Below are 20,805 nucleotides of genomic sequence, written 5' to 3'. Positions count from 1 at the left end.
GGCGCGTTTCAGGTGATATCATGGGGAGTTGCAGCCGTCGTTGGACAATTCGACAACCTCAGCATGGGTAAGTAAGCATAACACTTTTTATTATGCATATGTTTGTCTTCTTTTTTGTTTGTCCCACTTTACTTCAATAGGCCTGCACTCAAATAAGTTCCTACTTATGGTAATTTTCCTGGCGCTCGTGAGTTTTGGGGGTAGGCCTGCAGACTACTAGCCTAAATGAACTGTTAGTGTTGTCAAAGTCAGTTTTAGATAAATGGACATTTGAACGACTTTAATGGTTTTGGATAGCTCACAAACTGTGAAAGATTATTGTGAAGTAAAGAAAAAGCACAGTCCAAACCTGATGCATCTGCTCTGAATGCAGTTTGCTAAAGTAGGAGAAAATTCCCATAGGCCTAACAAATGTAGCCCACGATAGGCCTAAATCAGATTTGCTGAGTTTTTTTGTTCACATTACACGAATGTGCCTCAAATTTCTCTGTATGTAACATTTTTGTCACTACTTTGTAATTCTGACCCTTCTTCCAACGAGCTCTGTCATATTACACATAACTCCTGTTTAAAAAAAGCAGTCTGGTGTCACTAAATGGCGTATGAATAACACGCGAAAAGCTTAAAATGCTAATACATGACAAGCAAAATGTCCTTAAAACGGCTTGCTATTTATACGCCTCCCCACGAGACAACGTTAGCCTATGAGTTTATTTGGTCTGGAGATGTTGACTTACAGTCAGGAAGGGTCATTTTTATCACAAATGTGCACAGAAACCCTGAGAAACCTCTTACAACCAAATGCGAGGATTTAAGAGGATCTTAATATATCCTGAATCCATCGTGCTCTGTTTTTGTTTCTCTTGTGTGTCACATAAGCACGTAGCAGCAGGGCCATTTTCCTGCTGCATATAGCTGTCTCCGGTGCACCGTAAATAATGTTGATAAAGACGCCGCCGAAAACGACTTTCACGCGTCCCCCGATTGATTTAACGTGACCTCCGTTTCCAAATGATATTGGAAGCCTATTTAAACAGATGAAGGCTTAAATTGTCTTGCTTGTATGCGCATTAATCTCCCATTCATCATCATTACTGTGTGATTGGTCCGTCCACGCCTCCGCCAGCCCCTTGCGTTACGACAAGGGCCTGTAAATTAGGATGTAATCCAATTTAAACAGCAGCAGCAGCCACAGATCCATTTGGTGTTTTTTTTTTTTTTTTTTTTTTGAAATTGCTGTCGGTGGACAGCTGCACTGCACCGCCCTTATCAAAATGCTTTGTGCTAGTTGTGGGAGCTGGGGGAGCTCTGAGCCAATTCTCACTAATAGGATCTTATAAGGCTGATGTAATTGCTGTTATGTGCGAAATCTATGAGCCCATCATATCTTGAAGCTCAGTCATACGCAATCTTCCAGCGATTAAATGGCATGTTGATGCTGGATTAGGCCGCAGAGGATTCAGCCGTATGCAGTGAGGAGAGATGGGGATGATCCATATGCGTCGCTGGGTAAATGTGGTTGTAATTTGCCTCACTTGTGTCATTCTGGCAGTGTGACGCGGGTTTAGTAGATGATCGTATAGTGCTGCTGCTGCTGTCTAACCAAATAGGCTAAAATAAAATTAAAAAAAAAAACAACAAACCGCTCCAAGCTTTCCAGACTTTTAAAAACAACCCGCTATGAAACCAGGGTTTTGGACAGACTGCTCCTTTTGAATATTCAGCTAGACTGATCTGTTCATCTTTATTTTATGGTGTGATTTTATTATGCACAAACCAAAGCCACTTTCCTGCATGACCCGTGTCCCTATCAGGCTTAAAGACACCGGCTGATAGTTTACATAAATCTGCCTTGTGGTTTCGCCCCGACCCGGGCGGCTTAAACGGTGTATTATTCCAAACATATGCATTTTAATCAGCTCGGTCACACTTACAAGAACTCCAGTTAATAAGGCCATCAATCAAACGCGTGTACTGGAGGGAGCGGATGGGAGAGAGAGGGGGTGTGGGGGTGGTGGTGGTGGTGGTGGGGACTCATCGGTGCAGTGTGAATGGGTGCAGCACTGTCTGATTAGGATGAACCTTTTACCTCAGAACGCATCAGAGGAGGATGAAACCCTACTTTATAAGACATTTTCGCTGCCTGGTTTCCATGTTTAGCAGGCAATTTGTGTTCATTGAGGGGATAACTTGCAAAGATTAATGTGCTTTAAGTTTATTCGTTAGTATAGAGGCTGGGTGACAGTATTACATGTAAAAATAAGTACTTTTGAAAATGCTTTCGTTAAAAAAACAGATATGCTTGTTAGATTATAGCAGCAATTAGGTGGCCACTATTTTTTTTTTCCAGGTGGACTTTAAGGCTCAGGCTAAATGCCAGTTATTTCTCCGCACATTACTGCAATAACTTCTGATCTATCCCATCTACGACGTAAAAATCCCCTTTTTAAAAATGTGATTTGTACGTCTCTCTGCGGGCCGCAGTATCTCGCCAATCCTATTAAGCTCAGAAAACTCTTTTAATTTGCGCAGCCCCGGTCAAATGCGGCCAATTAAGATCCCGCTGATTGGTGGCGGGCCACTGAACCATCGATCTCTTTGCATTTCCAATATCTTCAGACAACTAATTCTGTCGTGTCTATTAAGTGGTCGGAGAGAAAATATGAGTGGCGTTAACGGAGCCCGGGGACCACTTAACTGTCACGGTCAATCTAGCGATCCCATCAGGAGATATGGGGAGGGGAGGGGGGCACATTCTAGTGTTTTGACATCGACCACTTGAGAACAAAATTAGTGTTATTATCGGAGGGGGGTGGGAGGAGGTGGCAGACCGATTGTGAGTGTGGAAATAATGGCCAACTTGTGCAAAAACGAAATAATATGATCTGAAGGAAACAAATAGTTTTTTTTTTTTTTTTTTTTTTTTTACTCTTCGTCTCGGATAAGTACTAACATTTAGATTTTATGAATCCTCATTCGGGCTGTTGGCAATTTAAATAAACCATAAAGGTGTTTAGAAGACAAACACTCCATTGATTCTTTGACAGTGTTTATTGCAAATTAGACGTTGAGGACATCCCAGCCAAAAAATAAACCCACAAAAAGAAAACAACCAACTAAAAAAATGTATTTAAAAAAACAGACAAACATAATCAGTCACTTGTTAGTCCGCTTTCTCCATGAAATGCCACTAAACTGGTGCCACTGTAGCGGTGCAAAGCGAGAAAAATATTTTTAAAATATAGGTATATATTAATCACATTTTCATCAGATTTAAGAACTGGCTCTTATGTCGCAGAGGGAGAAGTGTTTGATGGGCTTAAAAATGTTTCATTCTTTCTTTTTTTTTCATTTTGATTGTCCTCTCTCTGGCTCTCTCCATCCTCTTCTGGGTCCTTCTTCTTCTCCCCCCCCCCCTCGTCAAAACCGTGAGCAGCGGGCTGTAATCCGTTCCCCTGGCGCCTTGTTACCTTTTGGCAGCAACGATCCCTTCCTGGTATTATCATTAATTCAACACTCAAAATTCACCGGGTCGTACATATACATCACTTACTAATTTCACTAGCATCTGCACATTTCGGCCCGGGGCCGCCGTGAGGGCCCCGGTGTGGAGAGCTGCTTATAGCTAATGAGACCGGCCGCAGTCTGTTAACAAATCCCCTTGTTAAAAAGAGAGATGGAAAGCATCATTCTCGCGTAACTAACAATACATGTAGGTCGTTTTGGACGCGTAAAGAGACGACAAATAATGATAAAAGCCTTAACGCCATCCATCACAGAGATTTAAACGTTTCTCTGGATATTTCCTCCCTCTTTCTCTCTCTCTCTCCCCTCACATCAGATTAATCTTCTAAAAATCAAATGTGGTTTTGTGTCCTTGCCGTCATATTTCAGCCCACTGTCCTGCCTCTGCAATGGGATTATTTTTCAGTAACGGGAGCTCCATTTGTGCGTCACATAGCTAATTATCTTGCCCCAAGTTTACACTGACTTTCACTGCTGACAGGCTATCTCTTCATGCTGTTTCAGTCCTGATCATATAATATGTTAGGTTAAAAAGCTTATGGTAAAGGCTAATATAGAACAAGAGTTGGTGGTTTTGGTTTTATCTGGTCAGAGGCACTTCTTCCCTCTGGTCTAATGTCACAGATGAGGATTTGCTGAGCACTGAAGGCGTGAAAGTGACAAAGGCATCAGTCCTGCTGGTTGGGGAGCAAGCGAAGTCCGAGCCAGAAGGCCTGGATGAGATACCGTTGGATTGACTGGAGTGGCAGGCCAGACAGGAGCAGGGGCTTCCTCCGGGACCGAGACCGTGGGTAGGACCCGGGTACAAGGAGGGGTGTCTGAAGGCGCATAGGAGTTCCGGCCTCTGGTAGGGGTGAGACAGCATCCGGAAACTGTCAAGGGACCGCAGGGGGTTGGAGAAAGGGGTGGCGGCCGGAGCCGAGCCAGCACCGACACCTAGGTGGGAGTAATAAGGTAGCGGCAGGTGGGACGGGAAGGGGTAGGGCAAGTTCCCCGTGGCCGCAGCGTGGCTCATCATGTAGGTGTAGAAGGCCGGGTCGGCAGGGTGAGGCCACGTCATGGCGAGACGCTGACGCTTGTCTTTCATCCTGCGGTTCTGAAACCACACCTGGGACAGAGACAGGCCGAGTCAAATATTAACAGAAACCCCACTTACAAACAGATGAATCACAATAACAAAACCAGACATGGCTCATACAGTAGTTTCCGCTTTTACGTACGAATGTGTGGTTGGGAGGAGGAGTTGTTTTCATATTATTTTGTTTGATGGATTAAATGAATTTTACTATAAACATACCAATAACAGTTTATACTTGTTCTAATGCCATCTGAAAAAAAACATTTCCAAGCCTCTCCTGCCAATAAACGGTCAGTCTGCAGGTTTTATGCTCATATCAACATTTGGTTATGGCCTATTCTTGTCTGGCCTACTTTATGATGTGTTTTTCCCTGTAGCCTATTTTCTGTATCTATTTACAAAATAACCTTTCCAAGTCAGTTTTTAAATACAAGCTCACAAAATGTGAGCCTGTATAAGAGGGCCTGAGTCAGCTCCACTCTTTTACAAACAAGTAATCTTACTTTGATGGTGGTTTCAGGCAGATTTAAGGCGGCTGCCAGTTCACATCTCCGCGGCCTGGACACATAGTTCTCCCGGTAAAATTCCTTCTCCAGCCGTGCGATCTGCTCCCTGGTGAATGCTGTCCGGTACCGGCGAATTTGGTCGGCTGAGTAGGACAGAGAACCCTGACCCGGGATGGCCTTACCCGGGTCAGCACCAGTCTCACTCGGATGACCCGGAGAATCCCCATCTCGACCTTTTAATCAGCATGCAGAGTAATTGATCAGTTATAATTAGCATGCAGTCAAAAACTCACAAAGCACAATAACTGACATGGAACAAAAATACCTCTTTTGTGTGTTTATTTTTTTTCAATCGTTTTCATTCACGTTTAATGAGTTTGCTTTTAAAGGAGGCTATTTTTTGAATATAAATCTGACTGCACTGCTTTACAGTTAAAGGCCCTCTTGACATGCAACCATTGCTTTTAGTCTATTTTTGAACACTTAAAAACAACATACTTATATATATTTTAGAAAAAGATAATATTTCATAAAAATATGAGTGCACAGTATATCGATGTGATGCTGAATCCTGACCACACATATAAATAATTAGGCTGTATTACTGTAATTCGTTTCCCCACGTACGATCCTTTTGATTTGAGGCAACTGCAAATTATTTATATTCATATTTTCACACATGATTTCGCTGTAGGACGTAACACATTTGCTGCATACAGTCCTGGATCTTTGCATCTCAAAAGATGCCAAAGAAACACCACAGAAAATACCTGTTAGTGGCTTTCCCTTCAATTTTTTTTGTGCTTGTGGTTTCCATAAAATCCTGCATTCTTCCTCACGCCTCATGCAGTAAAATATACGTTTGCTATACGAGTAAGTGATTGTCAGACTCAGTGGGGAAAATGCATGCTTAGATTGTGCGTGTCACCTTCGCGTGTCTGCAGCCACGCCGGTCACTTGACAGAACAGCTGTGCTGCACCGACTGCAGTTAATTTCTACGTTATTATGAAGGCTGCTGTATTTTACTGGGTGCATATTTTAATTTTTGGATGTAACCGTACGCTTTTATGTATGCAGTCTTTCAACAGTCATGGCTGCATCTGACATTTTTGACCGGCATAATCCAGCCGATGGCATTCGATCAACTTCAATAGCAAAACTATGCCATAACAGAAAAACCTGCAGTGCTGCTCTCAAACACAGCCTACCTACCTTTAGCTGTTGGGTAGTCCATGCTTTCAGGCGTGCAGCTGACATCAATTTCCTCGTAGAAGTCGGACTCGGTGTCTGAGCTGCTGCCGTCTTTATGGGGGTGATCAGTCCGGTGCCTCTCTCCGGAGGAGGACGTGCCAAGTGGCCTCATATCGGCGCACATATTCCTCCGTGCGTTCTCCTCCACCACCACCTCCGTCCTGTCCCGGGAGTAGGGCGCAGCTCCGGGGCTTAGACAGCTCCTGTGGCCCGGCTTCCCTTGCGACTCTCGCATGGGGCTCCCTTCCGACAAATTAGAACCGCTCTTGCCAAGCTGACCTCCCTCCGCCAGCATCACCATCTCCTCTCTGCTTTCCATTACAAGCACGACTTCAAAACCTCGACTTCGCGGGAGAGTGCAAGCCGTCAACCAAGGCGATGATTTTCAGGTTGGAGGGGTGTGTGCGTGTGTATGTGTATGTGTGTGGTGGTGGTGGGTGGGGGGATTGGAGTCTCACGGAGAAGGAGAGGCTTCTGGAAAAGAAAGGGATGCAATCCGGTCTGACCCTGAGAGAAGAGCGCTCCAGAGTGCGGAGAAGGAGCTCTGGGAGGGATCACCATTTACCCTCTCTCTCTCTCTTTCTCCAGAGCTGTCATTCTTAATAGGCCAGTCGTCATGATGGTCCCCCCCTGATGACGACACGCATTGATTGGATATGGGTAAACAGAAGGCGCAATTGTAGCGTGGAGATGGAGGTGGGGGTGTCAGAGGGCACAACAAGCAGCTATGAAAAGAAACAGAGTATCTCTATCTATCTGTCTGTCTATCTATTTCCATCTCTCTCTATCTACATTCAAGATATGCAATTTATTTTATATTTATTTCTTATTTAAAGGCTAAAAGCTGCAGTTTTCATTTAATAAAAAACTCATTTTTATTTTCTATTCTTTAGAATAGAAAATTCAACATGACAAAAATAATCACAATAAATTATAATAAATGTAATTATGATAAAAATCATAATACATTTCCCCACTCTGCTTGAATAATGAATTAAGATGAAGTCTAAATGAATTACTTATTTGCTGTTTACCTCCCCCCTCCTCCCCACTTCCCCCCACTTCCCATTGGTCTGTCATCTCTCTGTCTCTTGCGCCTCTCTCCTCACCTTAAGTGGAGTCAAGTAAAATCCTCAAAGGTCAAGTCTTGAGGTCAGAGTTTAGATAAGAGGCCATTTGACACGAAGTCTTAAAAGTCAAGAACATGGACAAGAACAAGACCTAGTCAAAAAAAATAATCTTAATTTATTATTTGTGCCTCTTAAGTAAGTTATTACTTTTTTCTTTGTAAACACATGGTAAAATGTAGCCGATACATAGGCGATTTTATTCTATTAATTAATTCAATTGACAAGGAATTAAAAAAAAATCAACTCTCACTCCACCTCCATCTCTCATTATGACGATGACTCACATACACACACTTAAACAGTGAAAATAATAATACGATGTGTTGCTGTTGCAATGCTTCAACAAGACAAGTTGTTTTTTTGTAGTCTTGTGGGGTGGTCGTTTTTTGTTTTTTCTTCTTTGATGTAAGATAGGCAGTTTCCAGTAAAAAGTCACTGAACAGTGATGAAAAGAAGAGTCACGATTACGTTGTATAATTACAAATAAGTGCCTACATTTCCTTTAGGCGCGGGGGTTGGGATGATGATATCACATTTTAACTTCCTGGCCTCAGGGAAGAGATATCTTCACTATGGGGACAAGGACCTGACCATGGATTAAACACAGTTGTGGCAAATTTAGTTTCATCATATGCTTGGTGCTTTAATGGTAAAGAGCACAGAATGTCCACTGGATGTAATAGGTGATTACAATTGAAGCTTGTGATGAAGTTCAGTCAGTTTATGGCGCTGATCCGTCTTCACTCCCACCTACACCTGTACGCACAGCGTCAGTTGGGTATGTCTATTGGCTTCTTACAGCCAAACAAGTCTAAATTTGTCTAAATTTAATGTGTCATTATTGTAATTGAGATCAGATATTATTAAGAATTACCTTGCAGAATCCATTTGAAAGCTATAGTTAGAAGAAATATTGATGAGTGTTTACCTTAGCGCTAATAGTTTGGAGATCTGCAGGTGTTAACATCTTTGAGATATTGCTCAACTTGGTCCTTAGATATTTAATATGTTTAAGAAGGGTTGCAGGCTGTGGTGGCAGATGATATTAAGGGGACCTGACCATACCTGACGCTTCTGGAAACAGCATTCCCCCCCTCCCCCGTTTTTGTTCTGATTCAAGATCTGCAGCTGGGCACGGCGGTATATTTGCATGGCGAGGATGTTGTGTAGAGAGGTGGAGTCAGGGAGGCTGCAGACTGTGGAGCTCCAGCAGCCTCCGCTGTCCTTGTGCGCCCTCGCCTGTCTGAAAGAGGGAAAAGGCCCCAGAGGCGGCCGTCCCCTCCCCCAGCCATCCAGTCAGCCAGCCAGTCAGCCAGCTGAGGAGTGAGGGAAATTCCTTTGGCTTTCTCCCCCGACTCTTTCATCTGGCCTGCAAAGGATGAGGAGAAAAAGAGTAAAGATCTCTCTCCCTCTCTCTCTTTGTGTCTCTGACGATTTGATGTTGCTGCTTTTGGCAGTTTGAAAAAGATTAAAGTGATAACATCTGAGTGTGGTTTTGCGAAGCACATCTCTAAATATTGATGGTGAGAGATAAATTTGTGGTCATAAAAAGTCACTTTTCACTCTGTTTACAGGCCTCACATGCTTGATTAAAAGTTTCATTTTATTTATTTTATTATTTATTTTTATGACCTGCAATTTAAATTACTTCAACACATGAGTATGAAGTTTGCGCCGCTGGTCAGAGTTAAAGATCAGAGACTGCAGACTGTTAATGAACCACAAACTAAAAGAATGTCCCAGACTGGAGCTAAAGGAACCATAAATATAGTCCTGAGTCAGAAATGAGAATGCATATTTATCTTTTTGATAGCGAGGTAAAAAGTTAGTCACCTCTTGTAACTTATGGACTTATGGTTAACTCAGTCACTTTAAAATGAGCCATGCAGTGACTAAGAAAGGTTTTCTTTTATATCTGTATGTTATGTGTAGCCAATATTATAGAGGCTATATATTTTACCTGGGTTGATAAGAGTTGATTTAGATAACAGTCTTTTTGCTGGACTCTCTTACTTCTACTTTCAGAATCATAACGATGAGTAAACATGCAGTCTAACATGAAGCGCAGGAAGACTGCAAAGATCCCATTGTTTTTGCTGCTTACAGGAGTTATACAATAGGTCGTGGCCAGGGCAGATGGGATCTTGTGATCAAGCAGAGATAACACATGGAGAGGCTTTTGCGCAACAGATAAACGACCTTGGTGGTTTACAGTAGTGTCACTTATATTGTATGTGTTTTAGATAATGGAGGACAGCGGAAGGCTTTGGAGAGTTTCATGATTGTGGAACCTATTTAGACGAAGAAATAACCACTCTATGCATTCCAGTTAGTTAATCTTTAGAACATATCTTAGTCCAAAAAAATCCCCTGCAAATTCCTAGAGGCAGAGGAACAGAAAACCGGACTGCAGTCATAGCTCTGCTTCAGTGTCTAGTTTTGCAGGGAAAGATCAAAGAGGGGGAGCGCCCCCCGCGGCAGACACTGCAGAATGCGCCCCTCAGTTTTACTAGCCAGCCCAACTTGAACTTGACCATGGAGCCTGCGCAGTACGCATGTAATCCAATCCATGGCCATGGCAGTGCAGACCTGCCAGAATATTTGCCTTTTTAGCACAAAAAAAAAAGTGTTTCAGTATGTGATAGAATAGCGCATGAATGGGGTTGCTGGATGTTCACTGTGCCGCTGGCTGAGATGCACCGCGTTTCGCACAAGGGGAGACTGAACCTGGAAGAAAATAAAATATAGCCTAGCCCTCATTATCGTGGCCCCTCCCGTCTCCGTTGCTTCAACTTGGCCTTGAAACAGGATGACGCAGCTACCAGAGAGTTAACTCGCTGACCTTGGAGCGAAACATGTCCTGATGACTATACAGCTGGAAGTCTCCGCGCTGTAAGACCCGTTTTTATCGCTACTTCCCTGCTCCATCCTGCAAAACTCCCGTGCTATTAGACGAAGGGTTTAGCAAGCCACTGAGATCATGCCTGTATTACCCCATTAAAGGGGGAGGTGGGGGGGCATCACGGGGTATGACTTACCACCAATTCTGCAAGGTAGCAAGGCAACACATCAGGTGCAAAGCCCTGACGTTTCACAAGAGTGCATGTAATTCTTCTGGCTGGTTTGTGTGTCTCTGGCATCTTTTTGAGAAAGTTGATATTTACAAGTTCGCCTGGTTGCAAATAGATTTGTTATTTTTAGAGTGTTGCAGCCATCAGTTCCATTGGGAGATTATGTCCCCTTTGTTTTCTTTATCTCTTCTCTAGAAATTTCTCATGTTTTTCTAGCAATTAAGCTGCTGACCAGAAGTAGATGCTGAAAATTCTATTCATATTTTTCGAACTGTAATTTCAGCGGGTTTGTGATGATTGCGGTTCATATTGTTGTGTTGTGTGCAGTGTGCGTGCAAAGATATATTCAGTCTGTCATCCAGTTGATATGCATGAGATTGGAGGCGTGTTGCATTGCAGATAGCTGCAGAGTGGACTAAGCAGATTGTTTCTGAATCGCTGTTTTTCAATCTTTCATACAGACTTACAGTACGAGTCAAAAGTTTGGACACATCTTCACATTCACATGAATGAGAAAGTGTGTCCTAACTTTTGACTGGTGCTGTGTATGTTACAGTATTTCCCACAACGCACTTCACTATTTCATGAAATACGGGAGGTAGAAATTACGAATGTAAAAATGGTGTTATTTCTCTCAGTTGTATGTGTTGAATTGCAGAGCTACGAAGGGTTTTCCAAACATTATTGGAGAGAAAAAAATAAGTGTGCATCTTGAACACACCCTGAGCCGAATTCTTGTAATCACACATTCCAAGAATTCAGGAAACGTGTATTAAAATAAAATAAAAAACGACCAATCACAAAACATAAATCATATGTATGTTTTATCTATTAAAAATATCAACCCACCCATAAAAACAATAGGTTGCATTTCCAAGAAGTTGATGATGCTTTTTTAAAGTAATGAAATCAAATTATTTTAATATTTAGGCGATATTTTAAAATGGATATCTAGTTTAATTCTGGATGAAAAAAAATCAAGTTAGTTTAAAAATATTGTGTCAATGTTATAAAATGTTTGTAATTCCGTCGTTTAGACTGATGAGAGCGGTTTTATTCATTTACATGTTTCTGACAAATGGTTGATGTTTTAGAACTGCTCAGATGCTGACTTGACTTCTGCGACTATTTTCGTTTTGTTTAGCCCGACAAGATTTTAAAAAGAAGCTGAATTAAAAGTGACGGAAGAATCTTCACGTTCAAACAAGCGGCGCCGCGTTATTTCTCCCCAATAGGCCCATAACGGTAAAATACCTAAAATGTAACAGGTGAACATGTTCAACCACTGTGCGCAATATTTGACGCATAAAGTTGCGTCCCATTCTCTTTCATTCGTTTTTTCGTTCTTTTTCTTTTCTTTTCTTTTTTTCCCTTTTTGCAGCTTTGGATGTATTTGAAGGTGGATACTGTGATGCTGCTGGAGGTGGAGTCAAATATATAATTTCACTTATTTTGGCTGTTTTTCTTTTCTTTTCTTTTTTTTTTTTCTTTAAAAAAAAAATGCAGGTTGCACAAGTTAAAAGGCCGAAGTTTAGCAGGTTCTTTTAGTCGCATTAATGACAGTGAAGATGATAATACAACATAATAATAATGATAATAATAATATTGATATTATTATGATTAATAATAACAGTAATACGTAGTAATAATAATAGTTATAGTAGTAGTAGCAGCAGCAGCAAAGCAGATTCTGCGATGATTGGACCTTAAGTTTCAATTGAATTGTAGAGGGCTTAATTGTTTTTTTTTCGTGTCTGTATGGATGTGTGAGTGTGTTTACTGCCTGGTTGTTTGTTTGTTAAAGTCCAGACTCAGACTGGCACAGACCTCTGCCAGAATGATGGCATTTCCTGAGCATCTCCTCCATCAGACACATCCAGTGGCCTCTACAATCAAAAATACAACAGATGTGGAACTGAGTACCGGCTGCACTTTCCGTGAAACGAACGGCAGGCCTTTATATTTACTGAGATTCCTGTATGCCAATAAATGATTTCACATGCAGCTTACAGGCTATAACTTTAGTAGGCTGTTAACGCAACATTTAAGACTTCTGCTGGAGAAATTGAAACAGACGGAAATGTACAGCCAAAGTGTCACTCAAAGCACACATCACCAACACCTTTAGAGTGAAGCTTTCCAATTAACCGTGGACCTTTCGGTGGCTTGGGGTGTGTGTGTGTGTGTGTGTGAGAGAGAGAGAGTGTGTGTGTGTGTGTCCGAGAAAGAAGTCGTTTTTTTCTTATTTTTATGCAATCCTTCATAATCACACCGCAGGCGACCAGAAAATATGGAAAAGTCAAGTGTGTGACCGCCCTGTGGTTCACTGCTTTGACCACAAAAACATATTGGCTGTTATGTTTTGACAAGTTTTTGACAGCCGTCTACTTTAAACACATGTCATCAGCAAGACTGAAATCTGACTGCATGCATTTCGTCTTAGCAAGCTTTTTTATATCGCAATTTATGCTATTAACGATAGAAATTTATTGCTGAGCATAACTTTATATGGCCTAGACATTTCCCTGCTTTACCCAGGCTGCAGGCGTTAAGGAATAAATGTGCTCTTTCTCTCTCTCGCTGTGTAATTTGGATGCCAGTACAAACAGGGGGTTGGACTTTGATAATGACCTCGAAGAAAAAAAAAAACTCCAGGCTCTGCTGCCAAGCAGTGGCTCCCTAAGTGGAGTCCAAGGGACCTCCAGGGATCCTTCAGATGGATCAGGCGGGTCCATATCAAAATCAGGAATAGTATAATTTCACGATTACCTGGTGATCCTCATTACAACTGGCAAAAAATACAGTTCTCATAATACTTGAGTCTGATTGTAGCTGTTTCCATTGATTTTCTACATAGTTTAATAAGAATTCAGTGTTAAGTGTCTTCCACGAGGGTTCCTGGGATGCAATGTTTAAGTCCATGGTGAAGTGCGCGTCTATTTGGCGGGACACTGTGGGTGCCCCTGCTGTAAATTGGGTGTTCATTGTACTTTGTCTCATGTCTGGACTGACCACATGCGCGCGCCGGCGGCCACCTTGGTGAGGACGCGCCATTGTTGTGAGAGCAGGACTTGGACAAAGAATGAAAAGCCAGGATAAAACATAAAGGAATCATGCATGAAAACAACTCCAGTGAAACATATTAAACAAAACCAAAAAGGCTTGATGCGATGGCCTCTAGGTACGGATAGATATAAAATAGATATATAAAATACAACATGACATGAACAATGCATGGAACAATTAATCATCAATAAAACAGTGTTTATATTGAACCTGGATTTGCCTACATTGAAGAAAACGCCACAGGGCAGTAAACGCGTAACAGGTTAGGAATTGTACAGTTACTTCATGACTCATGGGTTGTTCCTGCATGTTGCTGCTGAATGATATCATTACTTAAAGTTTCTTGCATGATAACATGAAGACACATCCAGACTACTGTCATAGTTCAGAATGAATCACTTCATGTTTTAGCTGAGTTTTCTTTCCCGCAAACTGCAAAAGAAATGCAAAAAATATGTGAATTCAGTTTATTAATAATATGGTATATGATCAAGCTTGATTTGATGAAGTGTCAACTAGAAAAATGGAACATGTGACATAATTTAGGATAAAAAAATACATCTTGAACGAGTGGAGTCCTCGTAATGCAAAAGCAGAAAGAGATATTTCACATTTTGAACCCAAACGGTTGACAAAAGCCTAATGTGTTTTCTAATCGTGCACAATTAACTCACCTGGTATAAAAAGTAAGTGGTATAAGCGTATGTTGACTATTATTTCAAAAAGCAATCCATTTATAATCGTTTACAATATAAATTTTATTGTAGACATTCAATATTTGATTAAAACCATAATTTTATTCTATCATTTGGATCAAATGCGGCATCTAATTCAGCTGACTTTAAATGGCAAAGACAAAACGAATGCAATCCCACGATACTTCCATTATATTCAATAGAAATGATGCACTATCCCCGCACACAAAATAGAAAGTACATTTTTTCCTTTTTAAAACAACTCTCATCCCGTTTGAATGTTGCTTCTTGTAAAGTAAAACAATCTTAGTCCATCACTGTTTGCTCTTTTCGGCACTTTTTTTGTTTTTTGGCCCAGTATTGTTTTTTCGGTTCCATTACAAGACACAATACTCAAAATAGTTTTGAATATTCCCGTGTACAGCTTTAAACAGACACAGTAGTTTTTAGTAGTTTTTACCTGTTGTATATGAAAGCCTTTTTTAATTTCAATGGAATTTTAAATAATGTATGTGTTGTTTAAGTTAATGTTGTGTTGAGGTTTACTCTGTGGAAGTTTAGCTTCTAATGTATCAAATGAAACAGATGAGACCAAACAAGCTTTTTTAAAAAATAATTAGCATAAACATTATATGTTAATAGGCTGGTAACCAAACGTCTGCATCAGTGTTTTACGCACCTGAGTGACGGAGTCTGTTTGGTTGGTTTTTTTATTATTATTATTATTTTTATCTTCCAATAGCAGACAGCATACCGACACAATTACACATAACAAGGCCAAAAACCCCATGCTGGATTTTGAAACCCCAGTGAAAGCCCCACCAGGTCCATTTCCTCCAACACAGAATAGACGAAGAGCCACTGGTCGTAAACACGAACCAGCAGACCAGACACACACATACACACACACACACACACGTACACACATATACACACACGCACACGACGTGTCTATCCCTTCCCTTCTTTTCAGAGATCACATCATTTTCACACGTATTTACCAAAAAAACAACCTCCAAAAGATCAGCAAATAAAAAAACAGCAACATTCCGTTTTATATTTCCAACGCAGGGATACAAAAAATACCACCACCCAAGTGAAACGGGCACAGACTAGTTCGTGATAATAAACGCTGGAGAAAACAAAATGATAGTAAAACTTAATGTCCTCCAATAGCTTTCATTGGGACAGGAATTCTCACCCCTCTTCCGCTCTTTTCAAGAGCTCAGACGGTTCCTTCAAAGCCTGAATAGCCCGACAGGCTGGATGGCTAGACAGCAACTTTCAACTTGACCTTGGCCTCCAGCCGCGTCTACCTCCTATGTAAAAACACTTACGCACTGCCAAGCCAAGAGCTGTGTTCTGTCTTTGCATATTGTAAACATGTCGGAAGTCGAGCATCTGGAATATTCACTTAAAACAACGACATTATATCCGATTTTTTTTGTTGTTGCTAAAACTGGAAACTAGATTTTTAAAGGAGGCCCTTGTCTCTGACTGTGTTTTGCAGGCATATTTTCATGATGAAATATGTTAAGTCATACTGTTCTGTATCTTCTGCCTCCTATTACCCGTGCTGACTGTGCTGTTTAGTACAGAATCCGGATGCACAAGTATAACATAGTACATAGTGTATCTATACATCAGCAGGCGACAGAATTGTAGTTAATTCCCTCTCGACCATGTCTAACATATTCAAACAGCATAGACCTATCATAACATTATGTTTTTATAAATGTGAATCCCTTTGTGTAAATGCATATATAATAATACCCATTTCCTGTTACCACGAAGACAAAGGCTGGTCAGTGTGCGTGCGTAAAGGCCATAGGCTGTGTATAAGTCATATGTAGATGATGAATCACAGCTGTCTCTAGAAACTGTCGACCATTTTTAGGTAATCGACTCTTATTTGGACTTAACAAATGAAAAGATGTTATATTAAATCAATATTTTGTAATTTGAACATTTGAGGTTCTGAAACATGATCTCATATCAATTAGATATAGTGTTGTCTACTCTTATGTGTATCTTGCTTTTTTCTTTTATTTTAAGGCACGACATTTATCGAACTGAAGTAGACACGACATTAGCTAAATCCCTTGAAAGGTACGGTCACCTTACTTCGCCGCATTTTTCTCCATTTAATTATCTGTACTGGGGGATGTTTACCGTCCTCTTTGCATAGCCTGGTCACGTGTCAAGATCTGGGCCAATGGCGGCTCAACCCTGGGCGCTCTTGTGCGCGTCAGAGTGGCTTTACACTCTGGGAACCAGTATCTCCTTTTTTCAGTCTCTGGGCTTTTTAAAAAAGAGCCAGAAGCTTCAATGTTGGATGCCGTGCTATGACAACGTCACTGCTCCTCCGTCCTCGCTGGGTCGACCCGTCGGTGATGTTCCTCTACGACAACGGCGGCGGATCCGATGAAGTGAGCAAGAACATGGAGGGTTTTGCTGGTGGCAACTTTGCTGCAAACCAGTGCAGGAATCTGATGGCGCACCCCGCGTCCCTGGCACCCAGTACGGCTTACTCGTCCAGCGACGTGCCCACCTCCGGTATGGGAGAGCCAGTGAAGCAGTGCAGCCCCTGCTCTGCAGCACAGAATTCATCCAGCGCGTCCCTGCCTTATGGGTACTTCGGTAGCGGTTATTACCCGTGCAGAATGTCGCATCACAGCAGTATAAAGTCGTGCGGAGCGCAGCCCCCCTCCGCGTATGGAGAGAAATACATGGACACCTCCGCCTCGGGCGACGACTTCACCTCTCGGGCAAAGGAATTCGCTTTCTATCCGACCTATCCTTCAGGCCCATACCAACCTGTCCCCAGTTACCTGGACGTTCCTGTGGTGCCAACTATCAGTGCGCCGTCAGAGGCCAGACATGAGTCCCTGCTGCCTATGGAGAGCTACCAACCATGGACTCTCGCCGCCAACGGCTGGAACGGCCAGGTTTACTGCGCCAAGGAGCAGCCGCAGCCTGGGCACATGTGGAAGTCCTCCATACCAGGTAGGATACATCCCTCAGAGTCCAGCCTTTACAGGACAGAGCTGTTTGACATGTTAGTGTGTTACTACATAGCCAACAGGATACACATTGTACAGAATGAGTGTGTGAAATACAATTTACTCTGTCAGCCTGCAAATCTAATAACACAACAGTCTGATAATTTGGTTATAACAAAAAGTCAAATAATTATAGCTGTGAGTGTGAAAATGTTTAGTTTACACAACAAGTGGAAAAACAAAAATCTAACAATGCGCCTAAGTGATTTTATAAGTTTCCTTTCCAGAAAAAAATGTTTTTGTTAATCAACTGTCATTATCACGGACTAGTTAGCATTTTCACCTTGTTTTAGGGATTTAACGCTTTATTTTACATAGCAAATCTTGAAAAATCTGATTTTCTTTTTTTTTTATTTGAATGAAGTGAAAATGTGTGGCTCAGCTATGAACAGATTTCCATTTATTAGGAGAAAAAGTATAAATGTGACAGTTAATGTGAGTTTTGAGTCACTTGTCTTGAATAAGTTTATTACAGCTTCTTTTCTCTCTTTTTCTCAGACGCAGTGTCCCATGCTGGAGGAGAGTCCGGCTCTTATCGACGTGGAAGAAAGAAGCGCGTGCCATACACGAAGGTGCAACTGAAGGAACTCGAGCGCGAGTACGCCGCCAATAAATTTATCACGAAGGACAAAAGGAGGAGGATATCTGCCCAGACCAACCTGTCTGAGAGACAGGTCACAATATGGTTTCAAAACAGACGCGTAAAGGAGAAGAAAGTTGTCAACAAATTGAAAACCATTAGCTAGTTCCTCTTTTTTTATTATTATTATTATTACGGACAATATCTACAACATCTATGGGAGATAAACTACTAGGCCTACACACACACTTACACACACACACACACACACACACACACACACACACTTACACACACACACACACACACACACACACACACATACACACATACACACACTTACACACACACACACACACACACACACATACACACTTGGACTCATGGATTGGAACATCACAACTCCTTCCTGACTGAAAATGATTCATTTGTATGTTGTCAAATGATTTCCCGGAGCATCTGGAACAAAATTTTCTGAGGCCTATGAGTGCTGGACCCTCCATTTCCTGCCACTTGTTGTTAAATAGCCTACTGTTTACGGAGTAAAGTGGGGGGAGAAAAAAAAAGAGAAAATATATAGCTGCAGTATGTGTGACTTTTGCTCACTCACAACGCAGGAAAACTGACCCCATCTCAGAGAGGTGTGCGCCACCGAGCTTACACCTTTTTTTATCTGCAAGTTTAACGAGAGTGATAAACGCGAAGATTCAAAGGAAGTGACGGTATTTCGGATTTGGACCTTGGGAATGTTAAATATTAATCTATCTTGCCTTCCTTTTTAAAACCTAGTCACATGCTTAGCTTGTATGAAGTTTAGTCTTATCATATGAATCCGTGTTGTCATTCATATCCAGTCCATGGTGCAATTCTTATTATAATGCTTAGATAATCGTCCGGGATTATGTGTTCTTATCAATCATAGCTTTTTATAATGTATGCGTATTCATGTGGTTGTGTATATAAAGTCAATTCCGGCATGATATCCAGGTTATTTGTGTGTGAGTTAAATATGTCGGTGTTAAAGTCCGTCCCAATAAAATATGGACATTGGTTGAATTTTATCCAAGTTATCTTGAAAATTGGCTTGTTTTTAAATCGTATGAGACCATGGTTATATATTCAACCACAATATAGTTTGGAGAAAATGAATCTCCCATTTTTTTTACTTTTTTAATTTTGCCACAACGGAATTTAAAATAGTACTTATAAGGTCTCTGTAACAGTGTAGTGGAGCTGTTGTGTAGTGCTTTGCTGGGTTTGCAGTCGTTTACTTTAGCCAGATATGTTATAAGCTATAGAAATTCTACTAAAATTCAGATATTTGAAATGTTCAGTAGACCTCTGGGAAAAGAGGAAATAAGTCAGTTGAGGTTGGAGTGCGCTGAAATATAGTCTGACATCGCCATCTAGCGACGAGTTCGTGACTAATTCAAGAGGATTCTTATGAGTCAAACATCCCATACAGAGCTCAAAAGCCTTCTTAATAATAATGACAATGATAATGATGGTAATAACAATAATGGTAATGATTAATAATAATATACAAGTTTCAATTTCATTCTATACAATGACGTCACTATTTTGTGTCTTTTACTGTGACGATAATACAACACGCGGGTGGAAAGAAAAGGGAAACATCATTTATTTTAATAATAATCATACACATAACACTGCAAATGTCCCTCCTGACTCGCCGTCACTGCGGCTGTACAGCGAAAGCAAACATTTACAGCTCAAAATTATTTAAAGTACATTCAATCTTGAAGGGCATTGAGGTGAATTTGTGTTTTTTTTTTTTCTCTCCAAATGTATTTCTTAGTGCTTAAAAAAATCCATAATATGTTTAGGGTAAAATTCATATAGCTCCAGGTGACTTTCGATAGGCTACATGTAACCCTGTAATAAACGCTCTAATATTTATACGTTGCGTTTACTGAGGTGCAGCTGTTTTCCACGTATTAAGTTGTTCTGTTTTAATGTTTTCTGATAAAAGAAAAGACAAATGTGTTCGCTCATCTTGACTCCCTAAATGTTTATTACATTTCACATGGTTTCAAATGGCGCAGGCCGTCGATTATCAGTCTGTTTTTGTTCTGCAAACTACAATATAATGTGATCGTGAGAATTCAACTGCCTTATTTCTTTTTTTCCTTTTGATATTTAAGAATATATGCAACGAAATTTAGAAGCCCAGTTAGCTCTTTGATTATAGAAATTTTCCGTACGCTTCCTGTGATTATTAGATGATTCACAGCCAAGAATTAAAATATATAAACTGCCGAAATATGCAATTAGGGCGCTGAGTACTAATTTTTTTAAAAAAAAGAAATTGAATGAAATTCTTCCCTCGTTTGGTGCATTTTCTAGATGATTCACGGAAATGTTTTTGCGTGAAAATGTGTCATAAAAGAAAAGAAAAAACAAATGCATGAAAATATTTTTTATATTTTTTATTTAAGAGAATTTGAATTTCTGACAGTTCAGTGGTGTTAAAAACAAACAAACAAAAAACACAATTGCTTGTTATAATAATATTTACTCCACCTCGGTTCATCGCATCGTTCACCATCAACAATAACGTGGTAGCAGATTGTGAATATTCAATTGGTGGTCTAAAAGATTTTCGTTTTGAGTGACTATAAGTGCGGTTGTGACTGCAACTGCAGCCAAAACCCCATCATCCCGGTATGCGTGGTTTGGCTGAAACCATGAATATGATTCAACAAGTCAAATGTCAGGCATGAAACCAAACCCCTTCTTATTTAGAGCCTCAGCTCCTCGAGCTTTCACACCTGTTAGGATGACTTACGGGCTTTAAGTTTGCTGGGGACATTTTTTTG

The 20,805-nt window shown here is 40.9% G+C and overlaps 2 protein-coding genes across 2 annotated transcripts; one reads left to right on the top strand and one right to left on the bottom strand.

Annotated features, from left to right (window-relative positions):
• Positions 1-3,036: 3,036 nt before the first annotated feature.
• Positions 3,037-6,709, bottom strand: evx1 (even-skipped homeobox 1). The gene is made up of 3 exons (XM_067611311.1): positions 6,323-6,709; positions 5,107-5,342; positions 3,037-4,633 (listed from the first exon to the last, which is right to left on the bottom strand). Exons 1-3 carry the CDS (start codon positions 6,678-6,680, stop codon positions 4,106-4,108), a joined length of 1,122 nt encoding a protein of 373 aa, XP_067467412.1. The 5' UTR covers positions 6,681-6,709; the 3' UTR covers positions 3,037-4,105.
• A 9,718-nt stretch (positions 6,710-16,427) lies between these two features.
• hoxa13a (homeobox A13a) lies at positions 16,428-20,805 on the top strand. The gene is made up of 2 exons (XM_067611303.1): positions 16,428-17,329; positions 17,884-20,805. The coding sequence occupies exons 1-2, from the start codon at positions 16,669-16,671 to the stop codon at positions 18,129-18,131; spliced, it is 909 nt and encodes a 302-aa protein (XP_067467404.1). The 5' UTR covers positions 16,428-16,668; the 3' UTR covers positions 18,132-20,805.

This window comes from Thunnus thynnus, chromosome 15 (assembly GCF_963924715.1).
Source record: "Thunnus thynnus chromosome 15, fThuThy2.1, whole genome shotgun sequence".
Taxonomy (NCBI): Eukaryota; Metazoa; Chordata; class Actinopteri; order Scombriformes; family Scombridae; genus Thunnus; species Thunnus thynnus.
The sequence above is the reverse complement of the archived record's forward strand: the minus strand, read 5'-3'. Positions and strand labels throughout refer to the sequence as shown.